Source organism: Scomber scombrus, chromosome 19 (assembly GCF_963691925.1).
Source record: "Scomber scombrus chromosome 19, fScoSco1.1, whole genome shotgun sequence".
Lineage (NCBI taxonomy): Eukaryota > Metazoa > Chordata > Actinopteri > Scombriformes > Scombridae > Scomber > Scomber scombrus.
Genome location: NC_084988.1, coordinates 12240980 through 12255667, shown reverse-complemented (window position 1 = coordinate 12255667; position 14688 = coordinate 12240980). Strand labels below are relative to the sequence as shown.

The following is a 14688-nucleotide window of genomic DNA, read 5'->3' as shown; positions in this document are numbered from 1 at the left end:
TGCTGACACCTCAGTGTGGCCACATTCTCACCTCAAACCTTTCCATTCACTTGACTGTCAGGCCAGTGTTTCCACCAGCGGATGTTTTTTGAGGCCACTCTTTCTTTGAAAAGATGCTGAGGGCCTCAGTAAGGCAGGAGAAATCTACTTTAGCTATTTTAGACTGAGTCTTCTGTTGGATATCTGAAGATCTATAGCTTTCAAGCTGAAAAAACAACCTCTTTTTCTGTTCTAAGCTAGTTTTCTGTTTGATTAGGACATAAGGGCAACATTTTTATCTTATTTTATTCAGAATCTCTAGAAATCAAGACCATATTGTTTATATATATATGATACACGTAATGGTTATTGAAATACCTGCATCAGCATTAAGCTGATGCAGTTACAACAATGCAGGGTCTAACCAGTTAGAACAATTCAAGTTCCTTTTTCCTGATGTGAAAGTAAGACAATGAATATATACACACAATGTAGACACACACACACGCACGCACGCACACACACACACACACACACACACACACACACACACACACACACACACACACACACACACACACACACACACACACACACACACACACACACACACACACACACACATGCTCCAACAGGAAGAAGGAAGAGTGTGGGTGTTTGGGAGCAGCTGCATGGAGAAGCATCAGACCCAGCTTCCTCCTGGTGCAGCCAGCACCATCTCTCCTCCCTTCTCTTTTTTTCACTCCCTCCATCTACTTATTTCTTTCATGACAATTTCTTCTTCTCTTCCTTTTTATTTTCCTCTCTCTCTCTATCACAGACAGAAATATATATTAAGTCAAAAACAGATGCCACCATCTTTGTCATGATTTTTATCAGGCTGTTATCCTTGGCAGAAATGATCTGCTTGTTGCAAGCATTCTGAAAACACGGTTGGTGCATGTTGCAATGCAAACTGTGTGTCCTGTTTCTGTCCTATTTTGTCAGAATGGTGGCACATCAGCACATCACCACCTGAAAGCTAAACTGTTTCACAACGCTTTCCTGTTGTGTGTTCTAATCGAAGGTTTGTTTGGGTAGCGTTAAAACTTGCCTCCCCTCTCACACCTGTGCGAGGTGTGGCTTGGATGACTCAAGGCACAGATGGACAGAACAGATAAAGCCTGAAAATGAGCATAAGAGAGAGATTTGTTTTGGAAATTTAACTGTGACATATGCTCAATGCCTCAGCTGTGAAATGTAAATCTTTGATTATTGTGCAATCAACTTTGTTGTGGTTTGATTATAAAAACACCATCATACACAGGATATACTACATATGTCAGTGAGTACGTAAATGCAAGATATTCTGACTCTGAATCAAGGCCGGTGGAATCTTCCTCTAACATGAGCCTTCACAGGTGCACGTACTAGAGCTTTTTGTTTAACTCTTTCACTTTCCTTTCCAGTTTTCTATTCTTACTCCTTAATGCTATCACGCAGTCCCATTTTGATCCAGTACTCCCCCGATTTTTTCTCTCTATCCTTCCCCTTCATCCTCAGCCCCTCTTTCTGTCTGCAACACACCCCCAGTAAGTGGTTACTGTGATGAAGCAGTTATTTCTGTGTTTCCTGTGTATCATGTGGTGGTAGCTTGAGCTAGCTAGCATGGCTGACAACACACAGGCTTCCAGGTGCAGTGTGACAGTGTGGGCTGTCAGCCAGAAAACCAGTGGGCCAGTTAGCAAGCCAGCTAGGCCCTGCAGCACGTGCTGCCCTCCACCCCCACCCTTAACCCATCAGTATTCCCAGTGGAAAGGAGTAACAGGCTTTTGACATTTTCCTTATGGGAAAGAACACACAATTGTGTTTGTGTGAGCATGTGCAAGCTTGCCTTTTTTGTTTTTAATTTTAATGATATGATTGCTGAACCCAACTAACCTGTTTGAGGAAATGTCTAAAAGTTTTAATGAGTCATTAACTTGTTCATTAGTGAGACAGGGATGGGAGATTCTTAGGTTATGTGCAAATCTACTGTACCTAGGAATCAGCTTGTGTTTCTCACCCAGAATTGAGGGGTCATGATGAGCTGATGGCAAGAGACCTCCAGTGAAACCAGCATGCAGGGGCACCAGGGTTTGCCCTCTCTCCCCCAGCTCACCCACAGGCTGCAGATGCATCGACCCAGACAAGGCTGCACTTCTCTGGGCAGCACAGAGAGACTGCTGTGCTCCGGTTCCTGGAGCCCTGATGCTCTGATTGAGACCCTGCGCCCATGCAGGAACCAGAGGGAGGGGAAGGGAGAGCAAGGGAGGGGATGCAAACACATCTGGCATCTGCAAAACCCTGCACACAACTCTCACATATCATGAGAGAAATATACAGGCCATATAGAAAAGCGAGCTCTGTTTTACCCTCTGCTACCACACATGCAGAGGATGATACACACACACCAACACACATAGGCAATTGTGTTCCTACTACCTCTAAAATCCTGAAAAGTAATTATGTGATGAGCACGTAATGAAGGAACAAAAAATCTCCAGCTAGCAGGACAGTAAGGCAGCAGCGCTAGATACAGTACTCTCTGCTACTGTGCTATTTATATAACTCACCAAACAATGGTGTTGGTTGGTGTCTAAAAAAACTAACAAATTACCTAGCTGCCTATGGCAGCATCTTCACAGGAAATTGTATAAAACAATACTATAGTCAATGATGTATACATACATGGTACTGTATATAAATAAGAAAAGATCTATTGAAGCTGTCAGGGGGAAGATAAATGAAAAGCTGTGAAAGGAGGACACAATAGAGAGCATATCAGAGTGCAAGAAATTTGTGTGGGTGCACGTCTCTGCAAGGTGTCTTTTTGGTGTGTGTGTGTTTCTTTGCGTGGGCGCTACCTTTTGCATTAGGCGGCAGTACAGGACGAAGTTCGAGGTAGTGGGTTGGGACGTGTGTTTATGTGTATGTGTGTGTGTACACGTGTGGGTAAGGGTGCAGAGTACTTAGTGATAAACAACCAGCACCTAGCTCTCTGTTTCAGCTCGCTCTTAGAAAGTACCTTGTGTTTTCATGAACCTCAGAATCACTAGGCAATGATTTTTCTTTGTGAGCTTTTAAACCTTAAAGAATTTGTCAAGGGGGAAAGGATACTTTCAAGAGCATAATAAGATAACATATCAAATGCATATACATGCATTGGTGGTTAGTTTGGTATAAGCTGCCTCCTCTCTTCAGGGTGACCAAGTATAGGCCAGTGAGAGGCATAGCAGCAAGCTGGAGCGGTATGCTCTTTGTGGCCAGCTGTGGGGCCATTAAAGGCCCATCTGCAGACAATAGGCTCTGTCTGAAGGGCACACACAGCCTGGTTCCTGTCCTGCTCTGCCTCACTGTGTTTGTGTATGGATGCGTATATGAGAGTACCATGCATTTCCATGCCCCATTTTTTTAATCTATTACAAAGGAATACACAGAAAACACATACTTGCTCAAGCAGCTACCTCTAAATGTCAGTCAATTTAATGCATCAGCACTAAACTTTGTAATTTTCCACAACAAATTTCAATCTCTTCTTACATATAATCACTCATAATTTTACTAATTCCTTTCCTGTAATGTGGCAGAAATAAACAGAATCATGTCATGATTCACTGAGGCATTTCTTTTTGAATTCAGACATCATCGCAGATGGTGGAAAGACAGATTTCACAGTGTGATTAAAGCGTTCTTCAAAAACTGAGAAAACGAAGATCACTTTATTAAAAGGTTATCTCCTCTCAAGCACTTGACAAAACACAACAGCATGCAAAAATATAGGCGTGCATTGGAAAAACAGCTAGCTGGCCCAACCACATACCACTCAGCGTGGTTCGATCAAGCAAGCCACAACTTCACATGCCCCAACACACACACACACACACACACACACACACACACACACACACACACACACACACACACACACACACACACACACACACACACACACACACACACTGCTCCTACATGCAGACACATGCAAAAATATCTGTCCCAATACTAAAATAGGCCCTGAGAGGCTGCACCTGCACCTGTGCCCTGGTCCACACCTACACACAGGTGTCAGGATGTGACACATACACACAGACAGAGAAAGAAAGATAGAAGAGAGGGAGGGGGAAAAACGAGAGCGGGTGAATCACACAACTGCGGTCGACCAAAAAGCTTTTTCTAGATATCATCTCTGTATTTTGGAGTGTAACCATGAGTGTGATTTTCATTTTTAAATAGACTTTCAGGTTGATGTGTTTAATTATAAAAAGTAGTACACACAATGCTTATTCAGTTATTGCTCATTCTCTATGATATGTAATTATATGATGTATAATAAGTAATTTATTCATAATCACGGGTTTGGGGGGAGTGAAGTGAGGGCTTCAGCAAAGTGTGTATCATACTGCATACTTTAGTGCCTTGAATGTCTCATTCTGTGATTTAGTATGAGTGATCTCTCAGTGTGTCTGTGTGTGTCACAGTGACTCATACCCATTTGTCCCTTAACAGTCCCTTTTTAAATGGAGCAGAAATAGGGGAGAAATAATCAAAGCAGAGGCTTAATATGCATGCATAATTACACACAATTACATGCATGATACCAAAAATAAAAGGTTGGAAAAAACATATTTTATTTCCAAAGTTAGATGTTATGAAAATAAAGGCAGTGCTCTGCATATGTCAATATTCATTACTTGATTCAATCAAATCAAGATATTTACAATAAAAAGAAAGCAATAAGATTACATCAAGTATTCATTGCGTATTGCTGTGCTACTGGTCAGATTAATGCATTTGAGGAAAAAGAATTATTATTATTACAGTGAAGTTTTTAGACCATTTCTCAGCTATGTCACATTAAAAAGAAATGCAATGAAAACATTCTGGTTTGTGTTCTTTGAGAGATGTCGCCACCCTGTGGAAGTTTACTGTTGCTGCAGTCCAACAGTCAGCTGCAACTATTTTATTCCATTTACCTTATGTTATTTTTCTCCTGTTTGTCTTGTTGTTTTAATTGATTGTTATGCCTTATGTCAAGCAATTTGAATTGCTTTTTTGAATTGCTATAGCCTACATACAAAGTTACTTACAGTGTAAACACTGTATTAATCTCACAGGGGTACCAGAAAGACAGGATATATAGTGAAGCTTTGAACAAACTATTGCCTGAGACCTAGCAGTGAATTTGCCTGAATTTGATCAAATATTCTATTATGCTAGAAAGTTTGACAGACACAATATAAATTCATAATTTAAAGATCCTCTCTAAAGATGTATATAAAATACTGAATAATACTGTATACCTGATATGGTTTTTATACAAAAAAAGTTAAATTATCTTTCTATTATTTCTGTCCAAATAAAAATGATCGAATCTATAAATATGCAAATGCAAAAAAACTGCTGGACACAAAATGTCTCCTACTTCACTGTAAAGTCCATTCTCAGAGTCTGTGCACTGAAGGATTCAAATTTCCACATCACACTTTTGTAAGTTGACTATTAGACCGTGATTGGCTTCTAAATTAAAGGGAAACTTCCTACTTTTAACAGCCTCCCAGTGTCAAACTCTGCACATTCATTTATTCTGCACATGAGGCTCAAATATCCAACTGTTGGGACAAGAAGAAAAACACATTTTGTAGTGGAGAGGGACTTTAACAAGTGTATCAAATTGTTTTCAAAATAAAAAAGTAAATTAGTGCCTTAAAGAATCCTTATCCGTCACTTTCTCAACACACATTCCTCACAGTTCATCCTTCTCAGCTCCAATGGGACAAGAGGCCCCGGTGCCTTTGAGGCCGCAATAGCCTTTAGGTACCTTCTTCAGGTACTGCTGGTGATAGTCTTCAGCGTAGTAAAACTGTTGACCCTCCAGAATCTCTGTGGTAATGGGACCATAGCCTTTTTTATCCAGTTCCTACAGACAAAATACACAGACACAGACACAGAAACTACAGGTTAATCAGGTTATTCCAAGAAAAAATTATTATCATTATATCATTATTATGTCAATGAAAATGGATATATGATATTTGAATATTTCATTGTCAGATGTATTTTTAATAATTATACAAACACAAAGCACCAAAGAAATATTAGAAAAATATAGGAAAAAAAAGAAAGAAAGAAAGAAAAAGGTCAGTGTATAGAGTCAAAAGAGACACTATATAAACAGGCCTTCTGGCTAACCAGAAACCCTATGGTGGTGTACCTATATACTGTACTGCCAAATCTCAGTAATCAGAAAGGTGTTGTATCCTTTCCTACGAGTATATGTGATCCTTTCAAGAGGAATATATCTGTTCATTTCCAAAGACCATCTATCAATGGGGAGAGGGGAATCAGATCTATATGTCATTGTTATGCATGTCCTAGCCACACATAAAGTGATTTCCATAAATTTAATTTGGGAATTGGCTAAAGATCTCTTGTGAAATTTCCCAATAAGCAAAGCTCAGGATCTACTTTAATAGGAAGGTAACTCATATCTTGTTCTTCAGTACATCTTGGAAATAAACTTGTATATGCAAGTAAAGTCATTCCAAATATATATTTTGTATTCAAGCTGATATATCGACACATTTCAGATGATACTCCTGCAAGTCAGCAGATGAGGCTTTAACATGTTGCTTGACATTTTAGATTTAATGGATGTAACAGTGTGGGGATCAAACCCGAGATGTCTAGTTGCATAACAATCAGCCACATTTTGACTCGATCACCAGGCATTAATGTTTGCCTAGAAATAGTCATGCTTCAAACAGTATCAATCAATATCTTTATGTGCAGTGAATTCCCCAACTACAAACTGTACTATTGCTACAGTCTGTACTATGTCCACCTCGATTCTAGTTTCGTCTCATTTAAATATAAATTTATACAAAAAATTAGACCATTCCTGTTCTGTTCACATGCAGCGGCAGTGCACTGTGCAGCAAAATGACTGACTATAAGGTTAAAGCCCTCTATCTTACTGGATTAGTGCAATGCTAAGTTGGTGGAGTACTCTTTTAGGTTGAGACAATGTTCAAGGATATAATCCCCCAAACAGACCTATGCATCTGCGAGGAAGCAATTCCTAGCATGCAGCATCTTCACATGCTCATATCCTGCAGCCTTTTTCCATTACCACACATGACATACATTCAGTGCTACTTTCTCAGACTGCTATAACTTCTTCAAAATGAGCGCGTCTGTTAAATGGCTGTTTTATTCGGCAGTGTATCGGATGTGAACTTTCAGTACCTCTCACTAATACAGTAAAGAGTTTCTGCTCCTTGACTAGAAAGCAGGGTTATTGAGTGACAGAAGAAAGGAACATCTATTTCTTTTTGTAGTGCAGCTTGCCTCTGTGGCTCTCTCTGTGGGACAAAGCATCAAAGAGTATCCGCTCTCTTTGAGAACTCCTGAAGACACTTTCACACTTACACTTTTCTAAACACCACGAGAAAAGGCTTCAAACACACTAAAAACTCACAAATTCACATACACACATTAAACACCTCTGACAGACATATCAAAGGTATACCTGCTGTGCTGAGTGGTTTTCTCTATCTAATAATACAAGCGCTCAGTCCTTTCTAGATCAGTGCTCTTGAGAGCTGACAAAACAACAAGTTCGAGGTGCAGTGGGACTATCTGTGGGCAACAAGTAGCTTGCATGTAGTTCTGTACACCTCAGCACTGCGCAGCACCGAGGAGCTTTGCTTTGTGGAGGCGTCAATTGGCAAGGTTCAACAACCACCGTAAAACAGAAGCCGTATATTCAATCCTGGCTCAACCTGTTCTTATCAGCTCCTGCAATATAGCCTGTCTTTCTGCATGACACTGTCATGGATACTGTTGGAGTATTTAAGGAAGGATGACTTCATTCTTCGTAAGGTGATAAAAATGTATATTTGTCACCCAGTGGAGGCAGGTTTTCAAGGCAGGAAAAAGGTTTGTAAATGTATATCTACACTTCTGAAGTCACTCATACCAATTAATACACTTCCTTCAAAGTATTTTTGGGTATATTTTCACTTTTATTAGATACAGTGAAGAGTGACAGGAAATGTGGGCAGAAAGAGAAAGTCATGCAACAAAGGTCCCAGACCAAGCTCGAATGGAATGTTGCAATAACATCAGCATCATCTTCAATCATCCATCATCATCTGGAACTACTTCTCCATTGTTGAACTTTGTGCACTTTATGTTCCAAAATATGTCAATATTCAGGCACTGTAGAGTTCATGAGAAGTAAAAATACCTCAAAATGGAGTTTCAAGACAGAAATATGTCACAAATGGGTGACAAATTGTTAGGAAAGATCAACATAAACTGTCGTAGTAAGGTTTATGACTGATTCTAAAAATGTCATTTTGAAAATAGTGCTGCTGTTCATGTTGAAAGACAGAAAAATGGGAGGGTTGCTGGTCCAAAATCTCCCAATTCAGCGACCCCTTGTGCCCTGCATGAAAGCACCTCTGCATCTATTATGCTTCTACACTCATTTATTAGGTTTTTGGTTTAGTTTGTCACCCACTGGTCTATGTGACTATTAAGAATGTTCCTATTCTTTACATTTGTTTTTGACTGACGAAAGCGAAAGTTCAGTTGTTGATTGATACGTAACGTTCCTCTAAAAAAAAAACCCCCCAAAACCCTGACAAAACAAATCAAGCCAAACACATGCAAGAAGAGATACAGGCCACAAGTCTGGCTTAACATATTTTTGCTCTTGCTGGAACTGAGCTAAATGATGTAATGAAAATAAATTATGTTGGCTATGACAGAACAATCCCCAGTCTGTAATTCTACTCGCTTGTAGTTGTGTGAGAGAGACGATGCATGTAGAATAAAAAATAAAGATCTGTATATGATCTCTAAAAAGGAAATAATGTGATGGGGGGACTTGTTATAGGTAGTGTATAGTTTTGTCCACATGGTGGCAGTGTGGTACTTGATGTGTGTCTGAGTGTGTCCTGGAGGTGATGCAGTGGAGTCTGTAAATCAAAGCTCTGCGCCCCACAGAGAGGCTGAGGCAGCAGCTGACCTCTAAGTCCTCAGTGGCTGCTGCTACAATGCAAGGGCTCTAATCTCCCTGCAGGAAGGACCCAACGTTCAGAAACCAAACTACAGCGCAACATGGCCTTCAGCCCAGAATATCAACCTGACAAGCATGGACATATTTACATTTTAAATGCACTGTCTGACACAGAGGAACCCATTTATCCCTGCTTTTATCCAACAGCACTCTAGTAAACCAGCCGACACAAGCATAGAGCTTTGTACATCATGGCCTAATTAATCAGTCATCACCACCAAACCACAGCAGTAGCGAAGCCTTAGGGGCAGAGGATGCTTCATGTAAGGAGAACACAATGTCCAAGAAAAGGTCTGTTATACCGAGCAGACATACACCCCCACCCTGACACCCCCGCTCTACATCCAGCCTTCTACAGCAGTCACAACACGGCAGCCATTTTAGATCTATAAATCAGAATGCATGGCGTCACGCCACTGTGTATAACCTTATGTGGCTTCACTCTCTCTCTCACTGCAGCAGCGGAGGCAGAGGAATAGAGGGAAGAAAGACAGACGGATGTGGAGGTTAAAAACTGCAAAAATGGAGAAGGAAAAATTCGAGAGAGGAAGCGCAAACTAGATTCTCAAGTTGAGCTTTTTAATGCTGATGATGATGATGATGTTCAGATGATGGCTACATGGAGAGAGAGCATGTGTGTGTGCAAGTAGGCTATACATTTGTGTATGTATGTGTGTGTGTGAGGAGTGAAACAAATACAGGACATTTTAGGAATACATAAATGTATGTGTGTATATCGTGGGGATGTAAATCTGTCACACTGTGGGGACTCGCCTTCAATTTGGAAATAAAAAGCTTGTACCCACAAGGTACAAAGTTTATATTTGTGGTTGAGACTTGGTTATGGTTAGAGGGTTAGGTATGTACCGGAAATGGTTAATATTAGGTTAAATTACCAGGGAATTCATTTAAGTCAGTGCAATGTCCTCCAAAATGACAAAAACAAGTAATGAGTGTGTGTGTGTGTGTGTGTGTGTGTGTGTGTGTGTGTGTGTGTGTGTGTGTGTGTGTGTGTGTGTGTGTGTGTGTGTGTGTGTGTCCAGGGTTGAGCTCACTCAGCTCACTCAGCCTTTCCTTTCTTCACGCCTGTCGGAAAGACTCCCCTGTCAAAGACATGGCTGAACGGGTGAATTTCTCTCTCTCTCTCTCCATCTCCCTCCATTGCTGCTTTTCTCGCTCTCTCTCTCTCTCCCATGTGAGCAAAGACCACAGCTACGTGCTACCAAGTCCTTCCCTGCTCTCCAGCCAAGCGAGAGAGCCCCTCTCGCCATCACCATCGCCAGAGAGTCGGCCCCGGGACACAAATAGGACGTGACATCCCGAGAGAGGGTGGAGGTGGAGGAGGAAGAGCAGGAGGAGGAGGAGGAGGAGGAAAATGTACTCTCTTCTCTTATCCTACCCCACAGTCTTGTCTCTCTCTGTCGTTTTCCCTCGGAAGGCCTACGGCTGCAGAGTGGTAGGGAAGAGACGTGCATTGACATAGAGTTTGTGACACCCGATGACTCATGGTGAAGACATTTGAAGAGGGACATGACCTCAATTCTGTGATTTATGTAATCATCCCTTAGTCCACTCCAGTTACTGATGTGTGGTTATTGCTATTTACCATTTTTCTGGCTCCTCACCTCCATCGTTTTATTCATTTTTCCTCGTGTCAGTGTCTCAGTCTTGATCTTGAATTAGTGCTTCATTGCCATAGCATAAGTTTACAGTGTATGTGTTGGTGTTCAGTATTGAGATCTTTTACATTTTTGTAAACGCAGCAATACCTCAATGACAAATAAAAGATACAAATACTAGTAGAAGTTCTGCATTTATAGATTTATTTTGTTTTATTATATAAGCACCAAATACCCTGCCAATGCTGTTCACACTGTAGCTTAGGTTGATCCTTCACACTGTATTATATTTTATTTTATATTTTCTTCCTCTGCAAACCTGAACGCTGGAGCACAAGAAGCCCTTCAACATCTTAAAAATGTAAGGTAGTACGACTTTGGTAGTAGATAGACTGTGACTCTGCCTGAAAACGCACGAAATAGACTGACATGATACTTATCGACTTGTCCGCGGCACCGCGCTTGCCCTCAATGACCTCGGGGAGAGACACAGAACGGGAGTGATGGAGAGAGAGAGGACGAAGGAGAAAGACAGACAGGGAAGAAAAAAAAGAGACACGGAAATACTGCAGAGACACGCAAGGAGATATGGAGTGAAGGAAAGGAGGAGAAGAGCATGGGAGATTATTGTGAGGCTGAGGGAATGAAAACAGCAGCGGTGAAAAAAAACATAAACACAATAGTCTGAAATAGAGACATAGAAGATACTGAAAGCTTGTTCCTGTGAGGTTATGTGAAATGCCATACATGTAAAAACATTCACTTATATCACTGTGTGTTTAAATGTGTGTGAGCTAAAGGATGTGTATTCCCTGTGTGTCAGATTTTATTTTTTCTGCCCTGCTCTGTTCATCTCTTTCTCTCTCTCTCAGCGCGGGTCAGGCATCCATTTTAGCTGAGCTCTAATCTTCAGCGAGCGCTCCTACATTTTGTGAGCGAGGAAGCCAACACTCCTACATTTTGAGAGGGAGAAAGGATGCACACGTACTTCAGTCTCGGAAGCAAGGCAGCGCGCGTTCCTACGTCTTTTTCCCCCCCAGGGCAGACAACAAGTAGCTCAACATCTGAAGAACAAAAACGCAGAAGATACGTCCTGCATTCTGTGAAAAATGCATTCGCATTTCAGCTGCACTGTACTTGACAATATCTAACTGACTGGATTACCCTGGAAAATTTAAAAAAAGTTATCCTTGAATCATATACAACTTAGAATTTGTCCATTTTTATCTTAATCTTAATGTCTTGTAGCTACATGGGCACGATGTCTCACAGCAAAAATATTTTAAGATTTAAGACTTAATGTAAAAGGAAAGATAGTCTGTAATATGCCAGAGTTGGGGAATAGTTGGAAGTATGTGAATTTGACTTTTGAAGACTTTCCAGAATAGGAGACGGGGAAAACCGAACTGAGCTTGTGTGGCTAGAAACCCGCTACGGAAACCTGCTGATGCTGTGTCCCGTTTTAACAACCCTCGAGCTTCTCCTCAAGACTTCTGGCCCCAAACTACCCCCATCCCCTTTTCTTTTTTTTTCAGCCATCATCCGAACCCCCTTTCCCCCCTCCCTTCCATCTTTCAAGCTCATTAAGTTAGGATGCCTTATCAGAGGGCACACTCACCCCTCCAAGGCCCTACACACATGTATGTGCACGTAGACACACAATATCCATGCTGGCTTGATAAAACCTATTGTTCATACATGCGCACACGCGCACACACACACACACGCAAGTGTACACACACATATATAGAACCCCCGTTCTTCCATTTGCCTCTCCAAACCCTAACCCAACTCTAAACCCCCCACGACAACCACCCCACTCTCTCCTCCTAATCAACTCTTCCCATCCCTCTTCTCCTCTCCTCTCACTCCCAACTAACCCCCCCCCCCCCCCCCCCCCCCCCTCACCCAGCTCTGGGGAGACACGTTTTAGCAGAGAGGGAGGGATGGAGAGAAAGAGAGAAGGGGAATGAGAGAGTGAGAGAGAGAGAGAGCAAGAGAGAGAGATATCGGGTAGACAGAGGGAGAGAAAGAGATGCACTCCTCCTCTATGCTCTGCTGCCACAGCGGCTTGGCTACAGAAGCCTTTGATGTTCTGCAAATTTCAAATTTCATTATAGAGAACCCCCTTCTCCTCTCCCCTCTCCTTGCTCCCTCCCTCTCCTCCCCCTCTCTGCTCTCGCGCTTAAACAAGCTTTTCTGCCTCACTCTCCCTCCTTCCCCCCACCCACCCCCCAGTGCTGAAGTTAAGAAACTGAAAGCCCTGCAGAAGAGACTCTTCGTATGGGTTAATTATTTATTGGGCTGTGTGTGTATGTGCCAAATGTATGTATGTGTGTGTGTGTGTGTGTGTGTGTGTGTGTGTGTGTGTGTGTGTGTGTGTGTGTGTGTGTGTGTGTGTGTGTGTGTGTGTGTGTGTGTGTGTGTCTGTACGTACATGAGTGTGTGTGAGTCATGGGCTGGCAGTAGGGTGGAATCTGGATTTTTTGATGCCTGTCTTATCTCTGGTCGTCTTAGATCGCCTCCACCCACTCTCTCTTGTCACTCTACCGAACATGCACTCACTTCACCCGATAGAGAGCATTGGCCTTTTAGAATAAAACGTGCCCACACGCACACACACACAACCATATGTGCACAGACGGACACACACTTCCTCCGTAGAGATGCCATTTTCAAGCCGGGCGTTGTTGAGACTCAGCATCACTGCGGCAAAGGCAACCATTTCAGGGCAGGAAGCTGCCATTTTGGTTCAGAGCGTGTCAGCTGCTTTTAGAAGATATGCGTCCCAGTGGCCCTCAGATGAAACTGGGGTGCCACTGAAGTGGCTGACAGATTGGTGGTGTCAGCAGCGTTGGTGGGTAGAGAGAAGGAGGGAAGTCTGGGTGCTGTTCTTCCTCTGGATGTTTGTAAATGTGTTTTGTGAGTGTCTGCAGAGAACTGGGTTAAGGTTCTGGTGGAGGTGACAAGACAATACTTTCAATATAATGGCCTTTTGTGTGCTGTAACATTATCCAGCTTAATACAATTTTTGCTTGTTTTTTTAAATTAAAGGCCTATGGCACAGTCCTGCATTTCTTAACTTAGTTGTCATATATTGTTATTTACAGAAGAAGCCATATATAAAATATCAAGTGGAGTCAGTCTTAAAGGCAGGTATATAACAGCCATCTTGATTAGACATTTTGAGTCTTAGTCCTGTTAAAAATGGATCGACAATGTCATTTAAAAGAAAAAAACATAATTAACATGTTCATCGGTTCTGTTGCTTTTTTTTTCACAGAACAATTGTACCTCAAGATCCATTTAGTAGCTGTTGCAGAGCTTTCGCCTATTAATGTGATCAAAACTCAGTGTGTCTATGACTAATAAACCTGGGTGTTGTGTGCATCATTTGTGTGAGATCACAGTCAGTTGATTAACAAAGGGTGGAATCACCATCAGTTGATAGTCTGTTAGTCCTCTGATCTGATTGCCTCTCTGTTTTTCTTTTCCTGCTTTCCTCCCCCCGTTCCTGGCCCCAGCTGCCACTTCTCTCTCACCTATGACCCCAGCCCAAGGCCAAGGTCGGGAGGTTGTTGTCATGGCAACATGAGGCCTGTGACTATTGACCCCAGGAGCCCTAAGTAACCATGACAATCATATTTGCTCCCCTCTGCCCCCTGCCAGCTTGTTCATGAATACAATTTAGAGAGAGAGAGGAGACGAACAAACCAAACTGATTGAGGATCAACACATAGATGGATGGACGGACGGACAGATGGATGAAAAGAACAAAAGGGAGGCACGTGTGCTGCTGAAAAGAGGAGATTTAGAAATGAGTTTTAATGACCTATTGACCCTCTTCCGCTTTTCAGTTGGAGGGCCATAGAGAACGACGCGGTCACTGAGTGGATGTAACCAAACAGCATCCAACTCTAAGAGGTCACCACTCCAGAGACTGGCTTTTAATTGTTATTCAAATAAATGGGAAAACTCCACACT

General features: G+C 42.0%; 1 protein-coding gene across 2 annotated transcripts in view; it reads right to left on the bottom strand.

The window, feature by feature from the left end:
* Positions 1–4672: 4672 nt before the first annotated feature.
* Positions 4673–14688, bottom strand: part of msrab (methionine sulfoxide reductase Ab) — a 31432-nt gene continuing 21416 nt past the window's right edge. For both annotated transcript variants that reach the window (XM_062440179.1, XM_062440180.1), the window contains exon 6: positions 4673–5917. In XM_062440179.1, the coding sequence (XP_062296163.1) occupies positions 5744–5917 (174 nt within the window). In that variant the 3' untranslated portion in view covers positions 4673–5743. The remainder of the gene's footprint in view (positions 5918–14688) is intronic.